This window comes from Clytia hemisphaerica, unplaced genomic scaffold (genome assembly GCF_902728285.1).
Source record: "Clytia hemisphaerica strain Z4C2 unplaced genomic scaffold, Clytia hemisphaerica genome assembly, whole genome shotgun sequence".
Classification (NCBI taxonomy): domain Eukaryota; kingdom Metazoa; phylum Cnidaria; class Hydrozoa; order Leptothecata; family Clytiidae; genus Clytia; species Clytia hemisphaerica.
Window position 1 is genome coordinate 702,263 of NW_027104057.1, and position 22,521 is coordinate 724,783.

Consider the following 22,521-nt stretch of genomic DNA (forward strand, 5'->3'; position numbering starts at 1 on the left):
ATGGTCTAATCATGGAATTATTATAGAGACTCTGGATAAACATCGAATGAAACGGTGGAGAGCGAAGTATGTTTTTCAATTGTTTCAGAAAACAATCAATGTACAGGCTTTGTCCGCAAAGGACAACTGTCATGGCTGCTCGAAGGACTCTGATTTTGAAAAATGATTAATACTGTTATTTCTAAAAAAGTTCTCTAACTTTTTCTGATCGTACTTTTGCTGGCTAAAAGTTTGAAAATAAATGCTAGAATACCAAGCGAAAACATTTATGAAATCTGGTGTGAGAAAAACATCGTCAGACGAGTAAAATCAAACAAAATGCTTATAATGACACAAAATTTTGAATTGGGAATATCTTTCTAATATTTCTCCGAGAAAAGCTGAGATTGACATATATTTGGTCTGAAGATCTTTTGGTGGCACGTGGTGGCGCGGTGGATTTTTTCAGGTTGAGGTTTAAAAATTTCTGGTGTCAATATTCAATTTCTTATACATGGCATGTTTTTTGCATCTTTCTCGGAATTTAAAACGTCATAACGACGTATAATTAGTAATTAACTAGATGAGTTTGAATCTCGGAGGAGAACTTAAAGTCTCTTTTGGGAATTGGATAAGTGTATTTTGATGAGAACTGCAATTAAAATGCTACGAAAAATCATTTAATGGTGGAAGGAGGGTAAACAGTAATGTCATTTACTGCGGACAAGGCTTGTACATGAGAAATTGGCAAAAATCAGCCCGTTGTTTTTCCAGTGTCTATAATAATTCCATGGTCTAATAAAGTGGTTTTGGGACATTTTGGAGCAGTTCTACTCTTGTAGAAAAGTGAAATTGTTTGACCTGGTATTTTGGAACTATTTTTTCGTTTCGACTGTGAGGTTTATATTACGTGTCGTAGGAAGCATTTTGATTTATTTCTTCGGAGGGTGTTGCAAAAGCTTAGTGACACTGCGAGGGCCAAGCATGGTATGTCCCGAGCTAAAAATAAATATACACCAAAGGCAATTAATTCAAGCAAACAATTTGTATTTCCTCTTTAATGTTTTGTTTTAGTCGTTTTTTAAGAAAAAGCCCTCCATCTTGCAGCCCCAGATTGCTACGGTACTGAATTATGATCTGCAATAAAAAAAATTCCTCCAATTGAAATATTCTTTTACCCTGTTGTTATTTTGTCTGTTCAATGATTCAAGTCATAATGTCTAATAATGACTCTAAGTAAACTTGCCAATACTTGCCAAGTTTATATCTCAAATTTACTTGTTTTCCAATTATCTTTCGAATAAGCCCAAGATCCTCGATTTTCGAGTACTTTCGTTTTAGGCTAAATTGTACACTTTAGGACCAAAGTATAATGCCCAAAATGAGCAATTTGGGGTAAAATTTTGAAAAATCGGTCGATGGCTTGAGAACTTTCTAGGGTTGATCTGCCGAAAACCGAAAAAAAACAGAGATTGGAGTGTTTTTCCGGGCGGAGCATGGCTATGTGACTGACTAAACAATATTATTCAGTTTATTTGCTATTGTTTTCTCGTTTAGATTATTGAATTGAACACAAAAATAAAATAAAATAAAAAAATAAAAAAAACACAAAAGTTGAAGTTACAATGAAGATACCAGCTTTGGTTTTGTGTGTTTGTATTTCCATTTAACCATTGACGAAAAAGGTATATTGGTAGCTTTAAAACAGATCTGGAGCCTTGAGGTATCCATAACTTTCACTTTTGTTTCATTATCTAAATGGTCTATGTAAACGGTAGCTCCTACGCTGGCCATTAAATCTGCCTCTGCCTAATTTTATAGCTTTTGTTAATGAGCTGTTACTCTCCGGGTATCTAATAGCCGGGGGGTTTGGAGTAAGCGGTGGGATTGGAAAAAATCTCAAAACATAATAAGCGGGGGGTTGGAATAAAAATGTCCTGGGTGGAGAATGTTTGAAAAGGAGGCTATCTAGTTACAGAAGAATTAGGGCCAAAGAGGGAACTTTCAAAAAAAACTTTCCCAAATATCAATAAGCAGGGGGGGGTTTGGAATAAGAATGTCCTGGGTGGAAATTTTTTGGAAAATTAATTAGCAGCCCTCCCCCCGGCTATTAGGTACCCGAGAGTAGTTATTGGTGCGCTGTAAATAACGATAAAGCTATTTAAAATTCAAGATTTGATTCAAAACAGTTAAGATGGACTAATTTTATTCAAGAGCGATGCTTGTAATATTTTCTTTTCCTAACCATGCCTGAAAACGGTCCAAATTAATGTCGCTTTTAAGATGGGTAATATAGAATACCACGTATTTCCTATTAGTAGATTCATATAAAAAAGTCACGAAAAAACGTCAAGTAAAGCTCTGATTGGCTGAATATTGCACAGATTATTATTACCATATTTTTTTCAAAATTCCCCAGAGTATGAGGTAATCTTTGCACACCCCAGATAGAGAATGCACACAAGAAGTGTGTTCTATGTTTAGCAAAGTATGTAAAAAAACACTCTGGTGCCAAGTATTCATTTCTCTGAATAGTGAAAATAACTAATTTTTAACAATAATTCCAATGTTTTTATTCTTGTTTAGATTATTTAAAATTGAAAAAAGAAAAAGAAGAAACGAAAATTAAAAACTGACCAAACACTTTTTGGAAGCGAGAAAAACGTTGAAGATATCTGCAGTCTTAATTTAAGTGATATTTTGACGTTGTGTCAGATTCGATTTTCATCAAAGTATGGATGAGGGAGTTGACGGAAGCCCAAGAAGAGATATGGATCAACCACAACCGCCTTCAGGTATCATTCGTTCTCTTCACCGACTTTTAAATACCCCTGGACCAAGTTATATCCGACATTTTTGATCGAAGTTTTTTTGAAAGTTGGTACCCGCAAAGAAGCTATTGTAGTGTTTGAAACTTTGCCTAGCGACAAACAGCGCTACATCATTAGTGTACAAGCGAAACTAGATCTAGCGCTTTCTCCGTGGGTACCGATTTCAAAAAAACTCCGATCATAATATTTGCTTGGCCGACATTGAGTAACTTGGTCCAGGGATATATATAAAGGTCAGTGGTTCGCTTTCACTTTCGTTTTGTCAGGTTTGAATGTAAAAGTTAATTGAAGTCGAAATGAATCATGGGTAATCAGGACTGATTGCGTTTTAATAACGGCTTCCCGTTGGCGCCAGATGTAAAAACATCCAAAAATTTAGACGAGCACTACAGGAAGTCGTTATCGAATCACGATGGTCTTGATTACCCATGATTCCTTTCGATTGTGAAAATGAACTTCTTAACATCAAATTTTCGAATACTTTTTTATTACAAATGCACTCACAAGGCCCAAATAAGGGATCTGCAGCTTTCGATTCTTTATTCTAGTGAGGTTTAAAAGCAGGTCAGTAGTGGTTCTTTTTTTTTTTATTTTTTTAAATATTTCCTTTCCAGAAGGAAATATTTATTAAAACGGTAATTTTTCTCCTTCTCCTTCTCCTTCTTCAAGTCTAACGCCGGTTTTGGTCAATTTCGTGAGTTTGTACATGAGTCTCTTTTTAAATCAAGCTCCGGTGGTAAAAACAGTAGAATGTTCTTTTTTTGACGCGGAAGACGTCATTTCTTTGAGAAACTTCTGTGGTAAATATCCGTACGGCGCTCTATTCTCCTTGTCGATCCGGCAACGTCGGCCGTTTCAGAAGGTCGTGTGTAGATTGTAAATGACTCTCCAGGATTTTTTCTACTTTTTCTACTTCCTATCTTCCATTCTATCTCTTCGTCTTTTCTATTTTCTGACTTTCTGAGACTTGTTTTCTGATGGTTTCTACTATCAAACTTTCTCCAAATATCGACCCGACCGGGATTCGAACTCACCAAATGAAAGAATCTCTGATCAGAAACCCAGCGCGCTATCCGTTGAGCCACACTCGCACAGCAGAACACAAAATTTGTAAATACTTATAGAATGACAAAAAAAGACGGGGGTAATGTTATTGTAATATGGGTAAAAGTACCCCTTTTTTAACCTGACTGAAATTCGAGCCGTTACTAGCAACCCTGCGGGGCCCAAGGCGCCGAGTATGCACCCGGCACAGTGACAAGCCGTTACTAGCAACCCTGACCCTACCTAACTGATAATAACAGAACCCCCGTCTCAATGGAACCACCATACCCCCGTCTAAACGTTTCCGCAGTTTGAAAAAATTTTCGCCTTGGTAGTCATTTACAATATACCCGACACCGTTTCAGAAGCGTATTGTTGATTGGACCATACTGCTTTGTTTCTAACTGTCAAAACAAAGATGGCAGAAAATAGACAACAACTTTTGCTCTTTCGCTACCTTTCTTTGCTGTTTATATGCTTTGATGAGTTGAATTGGATCATGATTTTTGTACGATTGTCACAAGGAATGGTCGATAGTGAACTTTTCTTAATATTCCTTTCTGGATTTGATGTTTTGTTTACATTCTGTTGGTTTGGCTGGAATGAGAGATGATACAAATCTCTTGGTCTTGGAAAAACAGGATATTTTATCAACTTTTATAACAAAATAACTTCAATTTTGTTTGTATATTTACATAAATTGTACGAAGGCAAGTGACTGTTAATAAATCTGACCATGTTATACCTGAAAAATTACATACTTGCAATATGAAAAAAGTTTGCACCCAACGAATGCAAATGCAACAATGGGAATGGTTGATGAACTGATTTTAGTTAAAAATTTAAACGTGGAGCAAAATTGACTGGTTAATGATTGAATTTCCCTTGGTTTTTTATCTACAACAATGAATTAACTGCTGGGGTTAGTGACAGTTAGTGAAAACTTGTTGCGGTTATAAATTTCAAATTTTAAAGCTGATATACCGGATCCGGAACACCACGGCCCCCTTAAAATGTTTATTGCATTGAATATGGATGTAAATAATTTGAAATCACCTCACATGTACAATTAAATTTTTTTTTGAACTTAGAGATTTTCTTCCCCGCGTGCATTTTAAAACGTGGAAAACTTTAGTTGTGAATTTAGAGATCTTTTGCAACTTGTGTTTTAAACGTTGAGATTTTCTTACCGTCAACTGCTCTTAACTTGGGACTGACATAACATGGGACGGCAATTTGTCCACCATTTCACCGAACCTCCAAAGTTATTTGATTTGAGTTAATGAACGGCGTATTAAAAAATGGCAAGTTACACACGCGTAATTTTGTTAATCCCATCGGGCGATAGGCGGTTAGGCAGCAGGCGTTCTCTAATTCTCCAATCGGCGCTATCAGTGAAAGTTATCGTGACATGTTATTAAAGGAAGTATGATTGATAAACTTGGTGGAGTTATCAAAACAAATTTGTTGTCAAAGAGATTTAACAAGTTAGTGAAAATACAGACCAGATATCAAACAGTCCCATGTTTCGACCAATCGTCCCAAGTTAAAGCAGTTGGCGGTATGTACTGTATGTACATTTAATAAAACGTGGAAACTTTTGTGATAAATTTGGAGATTTTCTTACACGTGCATTCAAAACGTAGAAAACATTTGTCGTGAACTTGACATTTTCTTCCACATGCATTTAAAAAATGAAGAAAACTCAAGTGATTTCCTGGCATGACAATTTATTTTATTTTCTGACATTTTTTTGGAAATTTTGATTGTTTCCAAGTATGTGAAATTTTTTGCTCTTGTAGCATGCTTTTGGAAATCATAAAATGGCTTCTGTTAGGGGAATTTCTTCCTATCAACATTCTTTCAGATTATGAAATGTTTCCCAGTATATAAAAATTAGATTTTTTTATTTGCATTCTGTCGGAAAATATATGAAATTGTTTCCCTGTTTTGAAAGATTTTTACTTTTTAGCACGTACATTATTTCAAAAAACTCCGAAAGTTACTGTATATACTTTAAATTTTTACATTTTTTACAATATTTTATATGAAAGTATAATGCAAAATATTTCATCTCATTTTGAAAATATATAAAATTTTCTTTGGTTTTCTTACGGTGAAATATTCTCCTTTTTGTCATTCTTTCCGCTTAAAATAATAATTATATAATCAGGTCTTTTCATGTGTTCAACAACACTCTACTTGGTGACCGCTAGTATAATACTAAAATCCATTTAAAGTCCACCTAACGAAAATTAAAGTTCCAGCCAATTTGATTACTGCATTGTTGTTCTCAGTCGGGTTCAGCTTGGATATATTTCGTGATCCGTAGCTTTGAACCTACAGTCATCTTATGAATAATCCTGTAAATACTGGCAATATCATAAATATGGAATTTTGAAATTCTTAGGGACTTGTGTTGCTTGATGTTATCTGAAATCTTTTTAGGACATCAATTATTATTTTAACATTTGTAAAGGAAATATTTATCCGCATCTTTGCGGCTCTTGTTTTCTTTATTGAAACATAAACATAGGGTACACTGCGAACATATACTACAAAATACTACCAAACATTAATATAGAGAGAGCTATGGTTGGAGTAGACAAAAATAACGCACCACTGAACCTTCCAGATTCATGGATATATGTATTCAACAACAGAAATGATTATAGTTTGATTTGAAATTGAAATCAAGCTTTCATTACTGTATAATAAAAGCCGACAAAAATAACGGTTTAGTGGAAGAAAAAAGAATACTTAAGTCTTGTAGTTTGTCGAACAGAGATTGTCTCGCATGGGAATATATAGAGCAGTGCAGAAAAAAGTGCTGAGTGTTTTCAACTGAGTTAGTTCGACAACCACAAAAAGAGTCTAAACAAAAGTATCACGAAAACCATGCCTAAATTTGTGCTCGTTGAGAAGACTAACCCCTATCCGAAGTCGATTTAGAAGGACTACATCTTGATTGCCAGAAACATCAAAAACACGAGATTGTTTGGGTCTCAAAAATTGCATTCTCAAAGGTCTCAACAGCAGGTAGATTTCTTTATTACCGTCCAGGACATTCCACTCGGATATGCAGTGAGGAAAAAAAGTATTACGAAAACGCTCAGTTCGTATATTAAGAGGATAAATAGGATTTCTTGTTCTTATGCTAACTGGCGCTGTAAGCCTTGCTGGCAGATAGTTACGTAAGTAAGACGGAGCTTGGCTATTTATGATTTTATAGAAAAATATTATTCTTCTGGCAAAGCGTCTGTCAGCAAGGCTTTCAAGGCCAAGTTTAAGGCTTGAAATAACGACTTCAAGTGGGTCGGACAAAATGTCCGGAGAAGTGTCATTTTATCCGTTTTAATCAATGGGTCGTCTAATCGAAACAAAATCAGTAAAAATGATCTGCGTTGAACCGAAAAAAAAACAGTAAAACGGGACCTTGAAAACCTTGAAAACCTTGAAAATGAGCCCCCCAACCTTAAAACCTTGAAAACTATCAATTTTCTGGGAAAAACCTTAAAACCTTGAAAAATCGTTAAAAACCTTGAAAAGCACTTATTCCTATTCATCCTTTTTATCATACAATCTTTTCACTAGGGCATTGGCTGAGTAACTCCTATAGATTAGTTTTGAGTTTGAATGTTCTTAGCTTTAAGTGCTAGGCTTTTTCATTCATTACTGTATGCTATATTATGTTGGTTATTATCATAAACATAAAAGTACTGGACATCTATCTCCTTTGTATTTTTGAAATAAGCACTGCTAGCATCGTGGCCGCCTCTTAAAAACATAAAATGAACAATAAATTTTGATGATATACCTAATGCTAACAACGTCAAAACTTGGACAAAAGTCTCTGTTGTTCTACTCTTCTCAAGTCTTTTTTCTATATCATCCGACTAATATTTCTAAATTTTGACGCAAAAGCATGGAATAATTTCAGATTTCAAAAGACACACAGTTGAAATTTTAGCGTTGAAAAATGTTTATCCAATATGAAAAGATTTCGTCAAATTTCGCCTTCTCGATACTCTAAAAAAATCTATTCGCCGACCAATCAAATTTTGCAGCTAACTTATTTCTATCCAGACATTCAAAAAGTAAGACTAAGTAAGTACGTTCCTAAACTGTTTCCATGAGGAAATTTCCAAAAAACCGCCTGCGGCGCTAAACCTTTATAACATTTAGAGAATTCCATATTCACCTGTTCTGTTGCGATTCTGTCACAACGAATGCAACATATTCTTTTATTATTAGCTGAGTTTTTTTCACTATTAATCGAATGTTCCCCAATTTTCAAATCGCTTCAAGGCCATTATTTCATTCATATTACGTCACGTCACGCTATTTAAGAACTGGGTCTCCAGAGTATTCTGGTTGACGTCTTGGAATAATGGCCGTTCATCAATGAAATTCGAGGATCGGAAATAATTTGCTTAAAACAACTCTTTTGACAATTGATTTTTGTAGAAAAACAATCAAAAACGTTTTTTAGCAATTTGATAGAGTCAAAATTAAAATTTTCTTTCGTCGGTGCAAACCATGATTGAGCCTCCTTGACCACTGTAAACATTTGGTTTTTACTTCTGATTCTTTATTGAGACAGTTGGAACACTAGTAAATATTTATTTTTGTGGTATCATTCTCGAGAGGGAAATAGGAATTTCACTGGGGAAATAATTCCCCGGCCACCAAAAGCGAATAAATTTTATTGCCGTCCTCTATTTTTCTTTCGCCTACCACTCTGAAATAAAACCAAACCCATGTAGAGCTAGGTCAACTGAGTATCAAAAAACCTTGAAAAGTGCGAAAATTTCTGCGAAAAAACCTTGAAAACCTTGAAAATCCCGAAAAAAAATCTGTAGACAACCTGTAAAAATGTTTTGAGGGGACCTCGAAAAAATAAAGTTAGAATTTTTTCTTCCTCCAAAGTCGAGACGAGATATTCAAGCCAGATATTCAAGCCGCAAGTTTTTATTTTTATTTTTGTCAGAAAAACAATAAAATTCCAACATAATGCGTTGCAATTCTTTATTCAGATATTTCAGATCCTTATCAAAATAATCAAATTATGTAGTAAGGTCACAAGATTTTGAGGTTTTACTTAAGATAAGTATTTGCAGAAACCAAGAGATCTCGATAAGTAATCTCGATAAGAAATGAACCTTCAACCTTTCCAACAGTACGCAAGCAAAACTGATGGGTTAAAATTTGCCCTGCATTTCGGACGGCGGGTTGAATCTACTTGTGTTTTTGCGTTTTTTCATTTTTTGCAATCTGGTAGTAGGTACTACTTTCAGTCATTTAGATTCATCTACGGTGCGCAAGGTCGTGAGTTCAATCCCCGGTCGGATCATACCAAAGACATACTTCAAGTCTAGCGTCTGTATAAAAATCACTTGAGCGGCGCAACCGATGTAAGAATTAACAGACTTCAAATCTTAAATAGGAGATTCAACTTTAGTTTCCGGCTATATTCTTCTAGTCTCACACCATCTGATTATCCCTTTAAACGCATGCAGAACAAAACATTGGTATAATTCATAAGGTAAAATTCAACCTGATAGCCTGAAAGTTTAATTCCTCTAAATTTTTCGTGAGTACTAAATTTTGCGAAAATTGCCAGAATTCGCAAAAATTGGGAATCTCAACCAACGCAAAATTTAATCAACTTTAATTTCTTTTAGTGTTTTGTTAAGTCTGAAATGAAAATTCTAACAAAATGATAATAAAAAAATATATTAATGCTTCGAAAAATTCAACAGCTTTAGGCAGGAATGAGGAATTGATTCCACGAACAAAATTAGAAATGAGAAAGAAAAACAGAAAGATTAAAATTGATTATTGAAAGCATTGAAAGAAATGACAAAAATTTGGTGGCTTTAGATTTGAAAGTAACGATAGATTGGGTTTGACGGAGATCGTTAGGTAGATTATTCCAGACTTCGGTACCATTATGAAGAAACGTTTTAGAGTTATACACGCTTTCTTTTATAAGAATGTTGTAAATCCATTTCATCATGGATATTCTTAACTTTTTTTGGGAAAATCAGTTTAAAATATTCTTACAGCATTCTTAGGTTAGGATCCTAATTCAAACTAGATTTAACATTTAGTACATACTTCTCAAGCATAAAATGGCATTTTTGTGAAAGGAGTGAGCCTTAATTTATAATTGAAAATGCTCTAAAAATGACATTCTTAGTTTCTGTTGCCAAATTCCATGATCACAATATTCTTAGCATATTCTTTTGGCCATTTTCATCATTGACATTCTTATAAAGTGTATTCTTATTAAAAAAAAGCGTGTATTTGTTTCTCTTGTTTTTTTTAACTTACTTTTTCATAATAGCGCCACCAGTGGATACCAGTGTAAGTGATCTTCTAAAAGCGGCTGAAGAGGGTGGAGCCACCCAGGACAATGGAGGAGGAGACGGTGTAGCCAGCGCTGATAATGTCGGCGGCGGTGTTGGTGTTCAACCACAAATCAATATTGCTACTGGCGTCAATAAAAAACCAACCGAACAAAAAGTGAGCACCCGAAGACCTGGTAGAGGTAATAACTGAAATTATTTTTCACGAACCATATTGGTTTTGACTATATGGAACGGTTGCCAAGGCGTCTAAGGTGTCCGGCGCCACAAAAATAGTGTATCTGAATTTCAGTTATTCAATTTCGGTAATTGAAGTTCTACGCTATACGGATTCTCAATTTTGTTAGTCCAAAAGTTGTAGTGTCGACGCTCTCTAATTCGATTTTCAAGGGGAATTGGATTTCCATCGAACAAGGGAATAAATAGTATAGCGTCGTTTACGAAAGTTTCTTGTCGAGGGTGACTTTTAATTTCATCGAATAATGGACCGTATCGAATGTTAGAACGTCGTATTAAAGAGTGTCATTTGTATGTTATGTATGTTAGTCCAGAAATTGTAGTATGTATGAATTAATGATTTCAGAACTCATCAAAACGTTCATCCAGAGTTGAGATTCAAAAATCATTGTTGGACTTGTTTCCAGGACTACCCTTAACAATAAACATAATATTTAGACATAATTAGCATGGGGTAGTGGTTTGGTTTATAACTTAGGGTTTAAGCTTGATATTGAAATTGGTCTTTTAAGGGATGTATTGGGCCGTTCTATTTTATATCCATACAGGGGGGTGGACGAACATTTCCAGGAGATAATAGGAGAAGAATTTCCAGATGGTGTTGTTTTTCATTTTTCCAGGGTATTAAAAAAGTTATACTAAAATTACCAGGGGTTAAAAGACCGATTTTAGTTCGTCCAACCTCACTTTCAACGTATGAGAAGAATTTTTCCAAGGGATCTTTTGCAATCTTTTGTCATTTTCCAGGGGGTATCCACACATTTCTAAGAATTTTGTTTTGGTTCGCTCACCCCCCCCCCCCCCCCCCTCCTCCTGTATAGAAATTTAATGAAGCAGCCCGTTTAAAATGCGTGAAAGTTATAGTTGAATTGTGAAAAATAAGATCCACGACTCCCGAGAAGGTTGTTTAGCCAGGATAAAGAGAGAAATTTTTATTTCATATTTTCGTTTGGCAGCACCTGATATTCCAGTTTTCGAGAGACGTAATTGGTTGATCCACATGCATTACGTACGTAAAGACTATGACACTTGTAAGGTACGCTCTTCGACTTTTTTTCACACTCTTTAAGGACCCCCCCCCTTAAGTGCTACCCCCTCCCCCTTAAGTGCTCCCCCCCTTAGGAAATTCATTTAAAATTTCACTCCCTAGATATCGCCTGTAAATATTGCTGCTACCAAACAAAGCTATGTTCTTTCAGGTTCTTTCGGAATCAGGTTTCAAAAACTTACTAACTACATCAGAGGAACGCAGGGAGTTTTTTTGGACCTACCCCGGTGGGGTGGAGGTCCTATAAATTAACCCGTGTTCGTTAGTTAGTTAGTTAGTTAGTTAGTTAGTTAGTTACCAACTTTTCTCGAGATTGGCTCATTCAATTTTTCTGATTTTTTGCACAAAGGTGCATTACTATAAACCCTCGAATGTGACGGAGCCCGATTTTCGAAAAAAAATTTTTTCCGGCCGGTAGAACCGGAAATGTCCCGAAAAAAGCGGTTTTTTGAGATTTTCTCGAGATTTTATCATTAGTTTTTTGCGATTTTTTGCACATAGATGCACATTAGTACTGCCGAAAAGGTGTCGAAAACCGTTTGCCGAAAAAAAATTTTTTCCGGTCTGTAGAACCGGAAATGTGCCGGAAAATCGTCGTGTTTTCACATTTCCGTCACATTTTTTCAACTTATTTAATTGTTCTTTACAGAAAAATGTTTCTTTATGATGATTGCCCAAAATTTAGCATCGTTTTGATTTCCAAAAAATCATCATTTGAATCCGGAACTCCTTAAAAATCGCCGGAACAGCCGAAAACCCGGCATATAAAACGGTTTTCCTTCATTTTTCAACTTATACTCGACAGATTTTCATGATTTTTTGCACAATGATGTAAAATGGCAATGCCCAAAATGTGACAGAGCCCAATTTTCGAAAAAAAAATTTTTCCGGCCGCTAGAACCGGAAATGTCCCGAAAAAAGCGGTTTTTTGAGATTTTCTCAGTTTTAATTTTCTCTGAATGATTGATTAAAGTGTCGATATTATTTTTCTTTCACCCGTTAACATCGATGCGTTTCTTAATTGCTTTCTCCGTTCCAATAGATATATAAATCGAAATTTAAAATTATACATTACTTCCATTAAATTCTAATTATTCGTTTTATAAATAGGTAGGTCCATTAAAGTATTACTTGTTTCATGGGAAATTTAATTTGCAAAGTCTTTATTATAAAGATTGTATTAGGTGACACACGATTTATTAAAGGTTACATTTAAGGAGAAGCTCCTATTTAATCTCATGCTGTCTTTTTATGTGACAGACTGTAATATATATCGAAACTTTAATTCTATTATAATTCGAACTAATTTTAAATCATCATTGGTACAAGTCCTTAAGGAATGATCTACAATACGCCATTTCAAAGTCGAAATGGATCATGGGTAATCAGGACTGATTGCGCCCCGATAACGGTTTCCCGTTGGTTAGACGGAAAAAAATCTTCAACATTTTTCAAAACATTGGACCAGTAGTAAGTCGTTATTAACACGCAACGGTCCTGATTACCCATTACGCTTTGCGACTGTGAAATGGCCTATTAAAATCTTTCTTACCGTCCGTCCGTCCGTTAGTTACCAGCTTTTCTCGAGATTGGCTCATTAGTTTTTTCAGATTTTTTGCACAATGATGCAAAATGGCAATACCCAAAATGTGACGGAGCCCAATTTTCGAAAAAAAATATTTTGGGCCAAAAAACGGCTAAAAAACGGGTTTTTTGGACTTTGTGAAAAATTGGATCATTAATTTTTTCTGATTTTTTGCACGAAAGTAGGGTATCATCATAGGTATAAGATGACTCAAGCAGATTTTTGCAAAAAAATTTTGTTGGCTCAAAAAACGCATGTTTATCTATAAGAATCACTATTAATAAGCATACATCAATGTTCTTAGTCAAATTACTCAATTTTTTATGAGATAGATGTTTTTTCTGCTCATGAGGGCTTACTTTTGAAAAATATGTGTGTTTAGACAGGAAATTTGGGTTGCCTGGCGTGTTTTTATAGAAAAACTGGTCGAATTCGATATTTTTTATAAGCACATTATCAATTACTTAGGTATTGGCTTTTCTCGAGATTGGCTCTTTCATTCTTTATGATTTTTTACACAAAGATGCATAACTATAAACCCTTGAATGTGACAGAACCCGATTTTCGAAAAAAAATGTTTTTGGGCAAATTTAGGCCAAAAAACGGCTAAAAAACGGGTTTTTTGGACTTTGTGAAAAATTGGATCATTAATTTTTTTCTAATTTTTTGCATAAAAGTAGGGTACCATCAAAGGTAAAAGATGGTTTAAGCAGATTTTTGCAAAAAAAAATTGTTTGCTCAAAAAACGCATGTTTATCTATAAAAATCACTATTAATAAGCATACATCAATGTTCTTAGTCAAATTACTCAATTTTTTTATGAGATAGATGTTTTTTTTCTCTCAAGTGTTTAGACAGGAAATTTTGGTTGTTTGGCGTGTTTTTATAGAAAAACTGGCAAAATTCGATATTTTTTATAAGCACATTATCAATTACTTAGGTATTAGATTGATTGGCTCTTTCATTTTTTACGATTTTTTGCACAAAGATGCATAACTATAAATCCTCGAATGTGACGGAGCCCGATTTTTGGAGAAAGAAATTTTGGGGTAAATTTCAGCTAAAGAAACGGCCGTAAAAGTGTTTTTTGGACTTAGTGAAATATTGGACCATTGTTTTTTTCTGATTTTTTGTATGAAAGTAGATAAAAGATGGCTCAAGCAGACTTTTGTAAAAAATGAATTTTTCAGCTCAAAAAAAGCATCTTTATCAATAAGAATCACTATTAATAAACATACATCAATGTTCTTAGCCAAATTACTCATTTTTTGGAGATCTCTTTTTGCTCACGAAGTCTTGAATATGAAAGAATATTTATAGAGCATGAAATTTTGGTTTCTAAACGTTTTTTTTATAAGAAACAAACGACTAATTTTAATAGATCGTCACTATTTGTGTTCTGAATGATTGTTTAATGGTCACGTCACGTAGATATCAATTATAGTGTTAAATGCATAATCCAGGTAGGTCCATCAAAGTATCACTTGTTTTTTCAATCAATGTCTTAACACAATCTCTCTTATGATGCAATGATTGGTTCTGCTATGTTTTTGCAAGCACAGCATTTTCTTCTTAGCGCTATAGATCTCATTTTTATACTATCAGTCTGACTTTAAAACAATCACAGCCTTAGAATTTAAAAATGGTTAGGAAAATGTGGGTTTTAAATATGCGCAAAAGTCATTAGCGACCGTAGTGCAGTGGTAGAGCATCCGGCTACGGTGCGTAAGGTTGTGGGTTCAACCCCCAGCCGGGTCATACCAAAGATTTCCAAAATGGTACTTGATGCCTCTCTGCTTGATGCTCAGCAATTCAGAGAAGGATCAAGGGTAAGTGGAGCAATCCAGGGAGAAAGAGTGGCGCCCTCCCCCTTCCTTTGGGTAGATAGCTATCGAAAGAGGAGCCTTCGGGTCGGCTCCGACTGCGGTCGCAGACTTACTTACTTAAAAGTCATGTAAAGTTAAAAGAACAGCTGAGTCTCAGCCGAAATTGTCTGGTTTTCACGAAAAAATGATACAATTTATCTCTTATCTTAAAGGCTTTAATTGAAGAATCACTGATGGAATCACATGGCACTTGTGAATACGCATTATACGTCAAGGGTATAATTTATTTCGTGCTACTCTTTTTAACGCAATTACTGGTTGAAATCCCAGTATAAAAAGCCCTATTGGTTATTGGTTCATTTTCAACAGACTGAAAAAAAAGATTCTCTTACTATTAACTCGCCCAGATAAAATCAACTTATCAATGCTATTTTTACTGAAAAAGTAATCTCTGTAATTGAACAAATTCCTGAGCAACTTTTTATGCTACGGTCCAAAAATAGTGATTTATTTCAAACCGATTAATTAAGTGACTGACCGTTTTAGTGTTGATGCAACCATTATTTCGTGATAAAATTTAGGAAAATGCCTTTTATAAGCATAGGCGTAGCGAGATACCCTGCAAAATCTCGCTACGCCTATGAAGAAGAGAAATATAGTAGTGTTGTGGTTTTATCAGCCTTGGCTACATTGCAGATGGTCAGAGTTCGATTCCCACTTAACTGGTGAATTCTCTCACAAGAATGGGCTTTTCCAGAAGTTTTCCGTACCTACAATATCAATTTTTCGAGTTGAATAGCTCCCTGGATATTCAACCTGAAGCAGGATCGCCCCCTGGATATCCAAGTGAATAGATTGGATAGAAGGGTTGAGTATATCCATGCATTCCGTCCTGCACCCCCAGGATAATAAGGGATTTTGTCTTGTACCCCCTGATATCCTCTCCTTCTTATAAGATATCCCCCTGGATATCTAGATAGCATTGAACCCACTGGATGTCCGATATCCTCAACAGGGGGCATGGACTGTGGAAAAGCCCAATCAGATTACAGACTTTAAACAATTCTTCTTTTAGCTTTGATTCTTCGAGAAGAGGGTGATATCCAGCAATCATTGGACGTTTTCCAGATTTGCGTTCAATACAATTCCAACAATCCGGATAACCTTAAACAAGTGGCCAGGTCTTTGTAAGTAATGTTGTTTTAAAGGTTTTGTTTTTTAAATAGCGGTGATATCGTTTGCTTACTCATCAATTTTAATAAGCTTTTTCGCATTCGATTGAGTCGGATGTGGAGCAAAATTGGTCAGAAAGAGGAAAAGGAAAACATTTTTTGCTTATATCAGCATAACATAACAATAGGAAGACACTTTTTCAATATGAAATATGTGTCTGATATGAAACGGGAACACTTACGTAAAAACAAAACCTTTAAATAATACGATATCTAAAAGGATTAAAAAAGTAGATTTTTGCTAATTAAAGGGTTAAAAGTTGCTCTTCTGATTTCATTTTTCGTTTTAACACTTGTAATGTTTTCACAAGTATTCCTTACCAATCCAAAACAGGGCGGCATCGACGGCGGTGCTTCTAGGTCCAGATCTACGGTGCATAACCGAAAAAATCAAGCGATCTCACGAATTGCCAAAATTACTCTTACTGGGTTAAAAGGAATATCTTTAATGAAACTAAGCTACGATCTATTTGGTTCATTATAGATTTTTATTGGGTCGACACAAAGCATCACTTCAGGTGTATAAAGAAGCCAGCAAACTTTCCATTGACGATTGGGAAATCTTCCATAACCAAGGTTCGTTGTCGAAAGTTCTTAATCTCTTTCGTGACCAGGCCGCTATAGCTACAGCAATTTTTAATTTAAGTTCTAGCTAGGTCACAAATGCAAATTTCAAATTCAAACAAATGTGTTTCAATTACATATATCATATTCACTAGATAGACTAACTGTGTGTGGAAGTGTGTCCCAGTTTTGAAACCGACTAGTCTGCCATGTTTTTTTTTCGATTTTACCTTAGATTTTCGAACGTTCGAATTTAAAACATTCGAATAGCGCTGTTGACGAATTGAAAAAATGGCAGTCTAAACCTAGACACGCTGTAAATATACGGGTAGCCTGATCCAGTCAAAAAGTTAGAGATCAGTGGTTTCAATCATAAATTTATATCATAATGTGTAGATGTATGACCACCACTACCATTAATTTTTTTTATGTCCTTTTCTAGGTGTTTGTCTGATGTATTTGAAGCAGTTTGAGAGAGCGAAAGAATTATTACGCAAAGCCTTACATACCAGCAGACATGATATCACATACATGATGCTTGGCAAATGTTACTTAATGGAAAATGATTTAATGGGTGCTACTGAAGTCTTCAAGAAAGCTATCGAGTATGTTCTCAGTCCCTGTTATTAATTGTTTTCATCATTTTGCCATTAGGGGTCTTATTTAGATCTGATTGTTCGTTTTCACCAATCCCTTGAGAGCTTCGTAACGCGGTGGGTAGAAAACAATCTAACGATCTGACCTTATGTTTTCATTTGAAAACTGTGGAGGGTCAAGGATATAAGTTGAGAAGTTCTATACTCTAAAACTTTTATCTATAGCTTGAGATATATTGTGTACCATATTCATTATGTTTCAGATTTTCTCCAGAGAATGTGGACTTGATGACCACACTGGGTGTCCTGTACCTTCAGGTAAATCTTGTCTATTAATATTTTAAATACAGACGGACGACTTTCTGCCTTGCCTTTCTTCATTTTAAATAAAGTTAACTTAAAATCGACTGCCAAAAGTCAATACGGTGGCTTCTTATTTTGACGTTAATGTAGTGGCTTAATTCAACCTTGTTTTTAAACAAGAATTTTAAACTGCAAAGTTTCTGTCTTTATTCTGCCTTTTTTTATATTGAAAACGGAAAGGAAGACAGAGAGATGGCTGTCCAAATTTGTTTTTACGACGTTAACTTTTCCTATGGAGCTTTAGCACGAAAGGACAATAATTCGGTTGCCTAAACCTGCACAATAACGTTAACGTACTAAAGTTTTTGTAGACCTTTATGTTAGATCGGGAGCACATCATATCTAATTATCATAATATTTGGAAATATATATTTTGTTATTGATTGCTTTCAGACTGGGCATAATCAAAGAGCTTTCGATCAATTTGGAAGTTCTTTGACTTATGAAGTCACAAATGTAAAGGTAATGAATGGTCATGTCATTTTTTATTTGTCAGCTTTCATTGGAGATATATATTTGTCATGCAGGACGATTTTCATTGCTGGCTTTTTACGAAGTTACCGTGAAATTACCAAAACTCACGTTTTAGAAATGGGGCGTTTATGAAAAAGCGTCATGAATTCGTAGTTTTAAATGTCTTCATGCTGAACTTCGCTTATTTCTGTTCTTAAAGTACAATGAATCGATTGGTTTTAATGGTAAATGATGAGATGAAAATCATCACACCGCCATAGCACTCTCTTTATGTTAGATTCTTTTATTTTTTGGTTACCTGTTTGACAGAACACAGACTCAACATTTACTAAAATACTAATCGTGTGTTATTATTTGGGATTTTGGGATTTGGGATTTTGACGAAACCTTATATTTCATTCTTTCCATCTTTTTATAGGCCATTTTAGCCGCGGGAGCTATGATCCAAGATAAAGGAGATTTTGAGGTGGCGTTGGTCAAATACAGGACTGCAGCCACTCAGATTCCCGAATCACCTCAGTTATGGAACAATGTTGGGATGTGCTTCTTTGGAAAGAAAAAATACGTTGCAGTAAGAAATTTTCTTTTGCATTATTATCCTAACAACGGCCTAAGCAAGATGTAACAAAATATTTATGGCTAGTATTTTAAGGGAGTCGAGTTTGCCCTTCAAAATTGAGACAAATACATGCATGTAAACATGTGTTTTTTTTATTTCGGAGGAAATTTGCCACTATTTCAGAGTTTGATGATTAGGCAGGGGAAGCACTTGATGAACGAAAAAATAACCCTTTCACATTTCCGAAAACCCCAATTCATGTGAAATATTCAAAGCTTTTTTAATTGAAAAATACCTCCTAAATTCTGTATAAAACAATCAAAAGCTTGTCGAATTTATTGCCAAAACATGCACCCACATTCTTGAATTGTCATACTTCAGATGAGAATGTTATTGAATCATTTATGTACGCCCAAATGGTCATTCTTCATATAAATTTTCATTTTAAACAATATTTCGACCTCCTTAGTGGAGGTCTTCATCAGGTTTACAAACGTTCAGTTGAGATCATTGTTTTGACGTCATATGACATATCCACACAAATTGATGAAGTTCTTCTCTTCTCTTCTCCTATTTCATCTCATCTCTCTTATCTGAGGAAGGGTCGGTAAATGTAGATATACTTTGACAGTTAAGTGTATTAAAGAGATTACTAATAATATTATTAAAGTAATATTAATTAATTTACACCTTTTCGACCGTAGCTGCCAATTGCCTAGCCTATCTCTATCCCAACACGCGATTTTTTGATCACTCTGTTGGTCTATCACTTGTTACCACTTTCGCGTCTACGATGGAGAACTTGCCCGAATTTGTCGATGCCGTGTTTTTTTTATAAAATTCGACGTCACTAGCGACGAAAAAAGATGGCGGCCGAAAACATAAACAAAGAAGGGCGGGTGGAAAGGAAAAGAAAAAACTTGAATGTTGAGACTTATTGCCGAATTTTTTTTAAATATTGTGAGGTGTGTCGCTGTGTTGATTGTACAAAATGTTACAAAAATTAAACACAACAAAAATGTATTGAGTGTTGTTTATAAAATTTCACTGCCTAAAAAGTAAAAAGCAGATAAAGTAACATTGAAAATAAATTGCTCAAATTTTTTGAAATAGAAAATATAAAGCTTACCACCATACATAAAAACGGAGGAATACAAGAATTAAAAAAAAAATTATGCACCTGAAACGACAAAAGATTCCTACCACTTTGTAAAAAATATGCAAAATTCCCTTGAAAAGAGTAAAAAAAGTATAAAATATATAAATAAGATTTACTTTGATTTCTGGATTTGTACTTCGCATTTATCAAGCTGAAACATGTTTTGATTATTTCGAAACTTTCAAATAATTATTTCTATACTCATAGTGGTCTCCGGTAGAATCCACAAAAGGAAAGAAAAGGTATCTTTTAAAGGTCTCCTATCTCGAGGATTATTCTGTTAAAGATTATAAATAAAATAATCCAGCTGTAGACCATCAGCCACATTTCCTTATGATTTCATCAAAATTATTTGGTGGACCTCTCGAATTGTGCTTGCCACCACACCACCCACGTAACATATATTCTCTTTGTTAACATTTCTCATTTATGAAATACACTACCATGCATTCTGTATGTCCACTGTCTGAATAGAAATAGAAATGACCACGATAGAAACGATCTGAAAAGTGATTAAAAACAATGTAACTCAAATCTTTCAAAATGAAAAAATAGTGCTTTATTTTGGTAACAAAAACAAGGAGCTTAAAAGTATATACTCCTGTACTTCCAAGTTTGTTCGAAGCAGGGATGATCCATGGAGCAATCTTTAACAAAAATCCAACCACTATCATTCCAGCATACAGATATGTTTGATTAATTTGTGTGTCTCACCGCACCACTGTCCATTCTTCGACAAATTCATAAAACCATTCGTCAATCTTTGCCCATTTTACCAAAATTAAAGTCTTTATGTAACAAAAATAATCCAACATAAGCAGTGCTCCAGAAAAAGTTTCTTGTAGTCATCTTTCTGCTCTTTCCCTTTATAAATTCGTATCTATTAATTTCTGGATAATTCTAGACAACTAGTGACTAGCCATTCCAAAAACTTTTTGAAGAGTGACTCTTCAAAGTTCAAAGCACAAAATAAATAAAAACACAACATTCTGCAACATTTCAAACTCTCTTGGTACGTTTTAGAATGTTTCTAAAGTCACATAATTTTCGAATGTTTTCGTTCGAAATGTAGCAAAACATCAGTTCCTACTCTTCCCGCCTCTGTTTTTGAGCTTTGTTTACAAAAACACTCCTTCGCGGTGACAAATTTTATTGATAGAGTTTTTGCTGCAGTCAAAAGCTACGGTCCTTTGGCTTGAAGCCGAGGATTTTTATTCCCCCACGAATCTCTGGGGGAATAAATGTAAAAAGTTACAGACGATACGGTGTCGAGGAAAAAGCCGTGGTCGTCTGGTACAGGCTACCAATTGCCGCGCGGGCATTTTTTATCGGCTTTATCCCACTAAAACCGTCCCAGTCCTTTTTTCGCGCCTATAGAAAAATGTGTCAAAAAAAGATATTTGAAACGAGTTTAGAGGTGTATTCTAATAATATTATTAATAAAGTCTTTATAATACAGTACTATAAGGTATTATTGTACCCGTTATCATTTCGTGATTTTGGGAGATATTTGCGGTCCTGGGAAACACGTGCGTTCTTTGTTTTACGACGATCATGTTTTCGTTTTGTAAAACCTTTCATACCCTTCGTCAATATTGTCGAGATAATCATGAAAAGTATTTGCCACTTTCTTTGCCACCAGATTTCGGAAAAAGGATTTCCCCATTATTCCTCCATAGTCGTTGTTCGATAACGCAAAGACGGAACATGTTTCTTCATCCTAATTTTTAAAACATAATAGCGAGGTTAAGCACGGGTTTATTTTGACCGTAAAGTGTGATACCGCGGGCCTGTACATAAGATTTCACTTGCATGGTTTGATTTGGCAAGTTATGTACAGGCCTACGGTATCGCACTTTACGGTCAAAATAAACCCGTGCTTAACCTCGCTAATAAAAAGAAATGGCGTAAGGCGAAACTAAAAATATGTAGTGTTTCCGGAAACGGGTGGGGTGAAAAAAAACATTTTTCTGATACGGCCGCAGACTATGGGTGCACCTATATGGTTCATCCAAGGAAATATTATAGACACTGGAAAAACGACTAGCTGTTTTTTGCCAATTTCTCATGTACAAGCCTTGTCCGCAGTAATGACATTATTTTCACCCTCCTTCCACCATTAAATGATTTTTCGTAGTATTTTTTTGCAGTTCCTCATCAAAGAGCACTTATCCAATTCCTAAAAGAGACTTTAAGCTTTCCTCCGAGATTCAAACTCAGCTAGTTAATTGCTAATGATATGTCGTTATGACGTTTTATATTGCTAGGATAATGCAGAAACATGCTATGTATAAGAAATTGAATATTGACACCAGAAATTTTCAAACTTCAACCTTAAAAAAACCACCGTGCCACCACGTGCCACCAAAAGATTTTCATACAACAGTGGAGCTATTAGACTCAAGTCTAACATATGTCAATCTCATCTCTTCTCGGAGAAATATTGGAAAGATATTCCCAAATCAAAATTTCGTGTCATTATAAGCATTTTGTTTGATTTTACTCCTCTGATGATTTTGTTCTCACACCAGATTTCATATTATGCATTTATTTTCAAACTTTTGGCCAGTAAAAGTACGAATAGAAGCAGATAGAAGTACGAAAAGTTAGAGAACTTTTTAGAACTAAGAGTATTAATCATTCTCCAAAATCA

The 22,521-nt window shown here is 35.0% G+C and overlaps 1 protein-coding gene across 1 annotated transcript in view; it reads left to right on the plus strand.

Moving 5' to 3' along the window:
• Nucleotides 1-2,561: 2,561 nt before the first annotated feature.
• The window catches only part of LOC136812274 (Bardet-Biedl syndrome 4 protein-like), a 33,648-nt gene continuing 13,688 nt past the window's right edge, over nucleotides 2,562-22,521 (plus strand). The window contains exons 1-10 of the mRNA XM_067068765.1: nucleotides 2,562-2,774; nucleotides 10,204-10,407; nucleotides 11,419-11,498; nucleotides 15,134-15,197; nucleotides 15,997-16,108; nucleotides 16,638-16,729; nucleotides 17,160-17,322; nucleotides 17,577-17,631; nucleotides 18,070-18,138; nucleotides 18,569-18,721. Coding sequence (XP_066924866.1) covers nucleotides 2,714-2,774; nucleotides 10,204-10,407; nucleotides 11,419-11,498; nucleotides 15,134-15,197; nucleotides 15,997-16,108; nucleotides 16,638-16,729; nucleotides 17,160-17,322; nucleotides 17,577-17,631; nucleotides 18,070-18,138; nucleotides 18,569-18,721 — 1,053 coding nt within the window. The 5' untranslated portion in view covers nucleotides 2,562-2,713. The remainder of the gene's footprint in view (nucleotides 2,775-10,203; nucleotides 10,408-11,418; nucleotides 11,499-15,133; nucleotides 15,198-15,996; nucleotides 16,109-16,637; nucleotides 16,730-17,159; nucleotides 17,323-17,576; nucleotides 17,632-18,069; nucleotides 18,139-18,568; nucleotides 18,722-22,521) is intronic.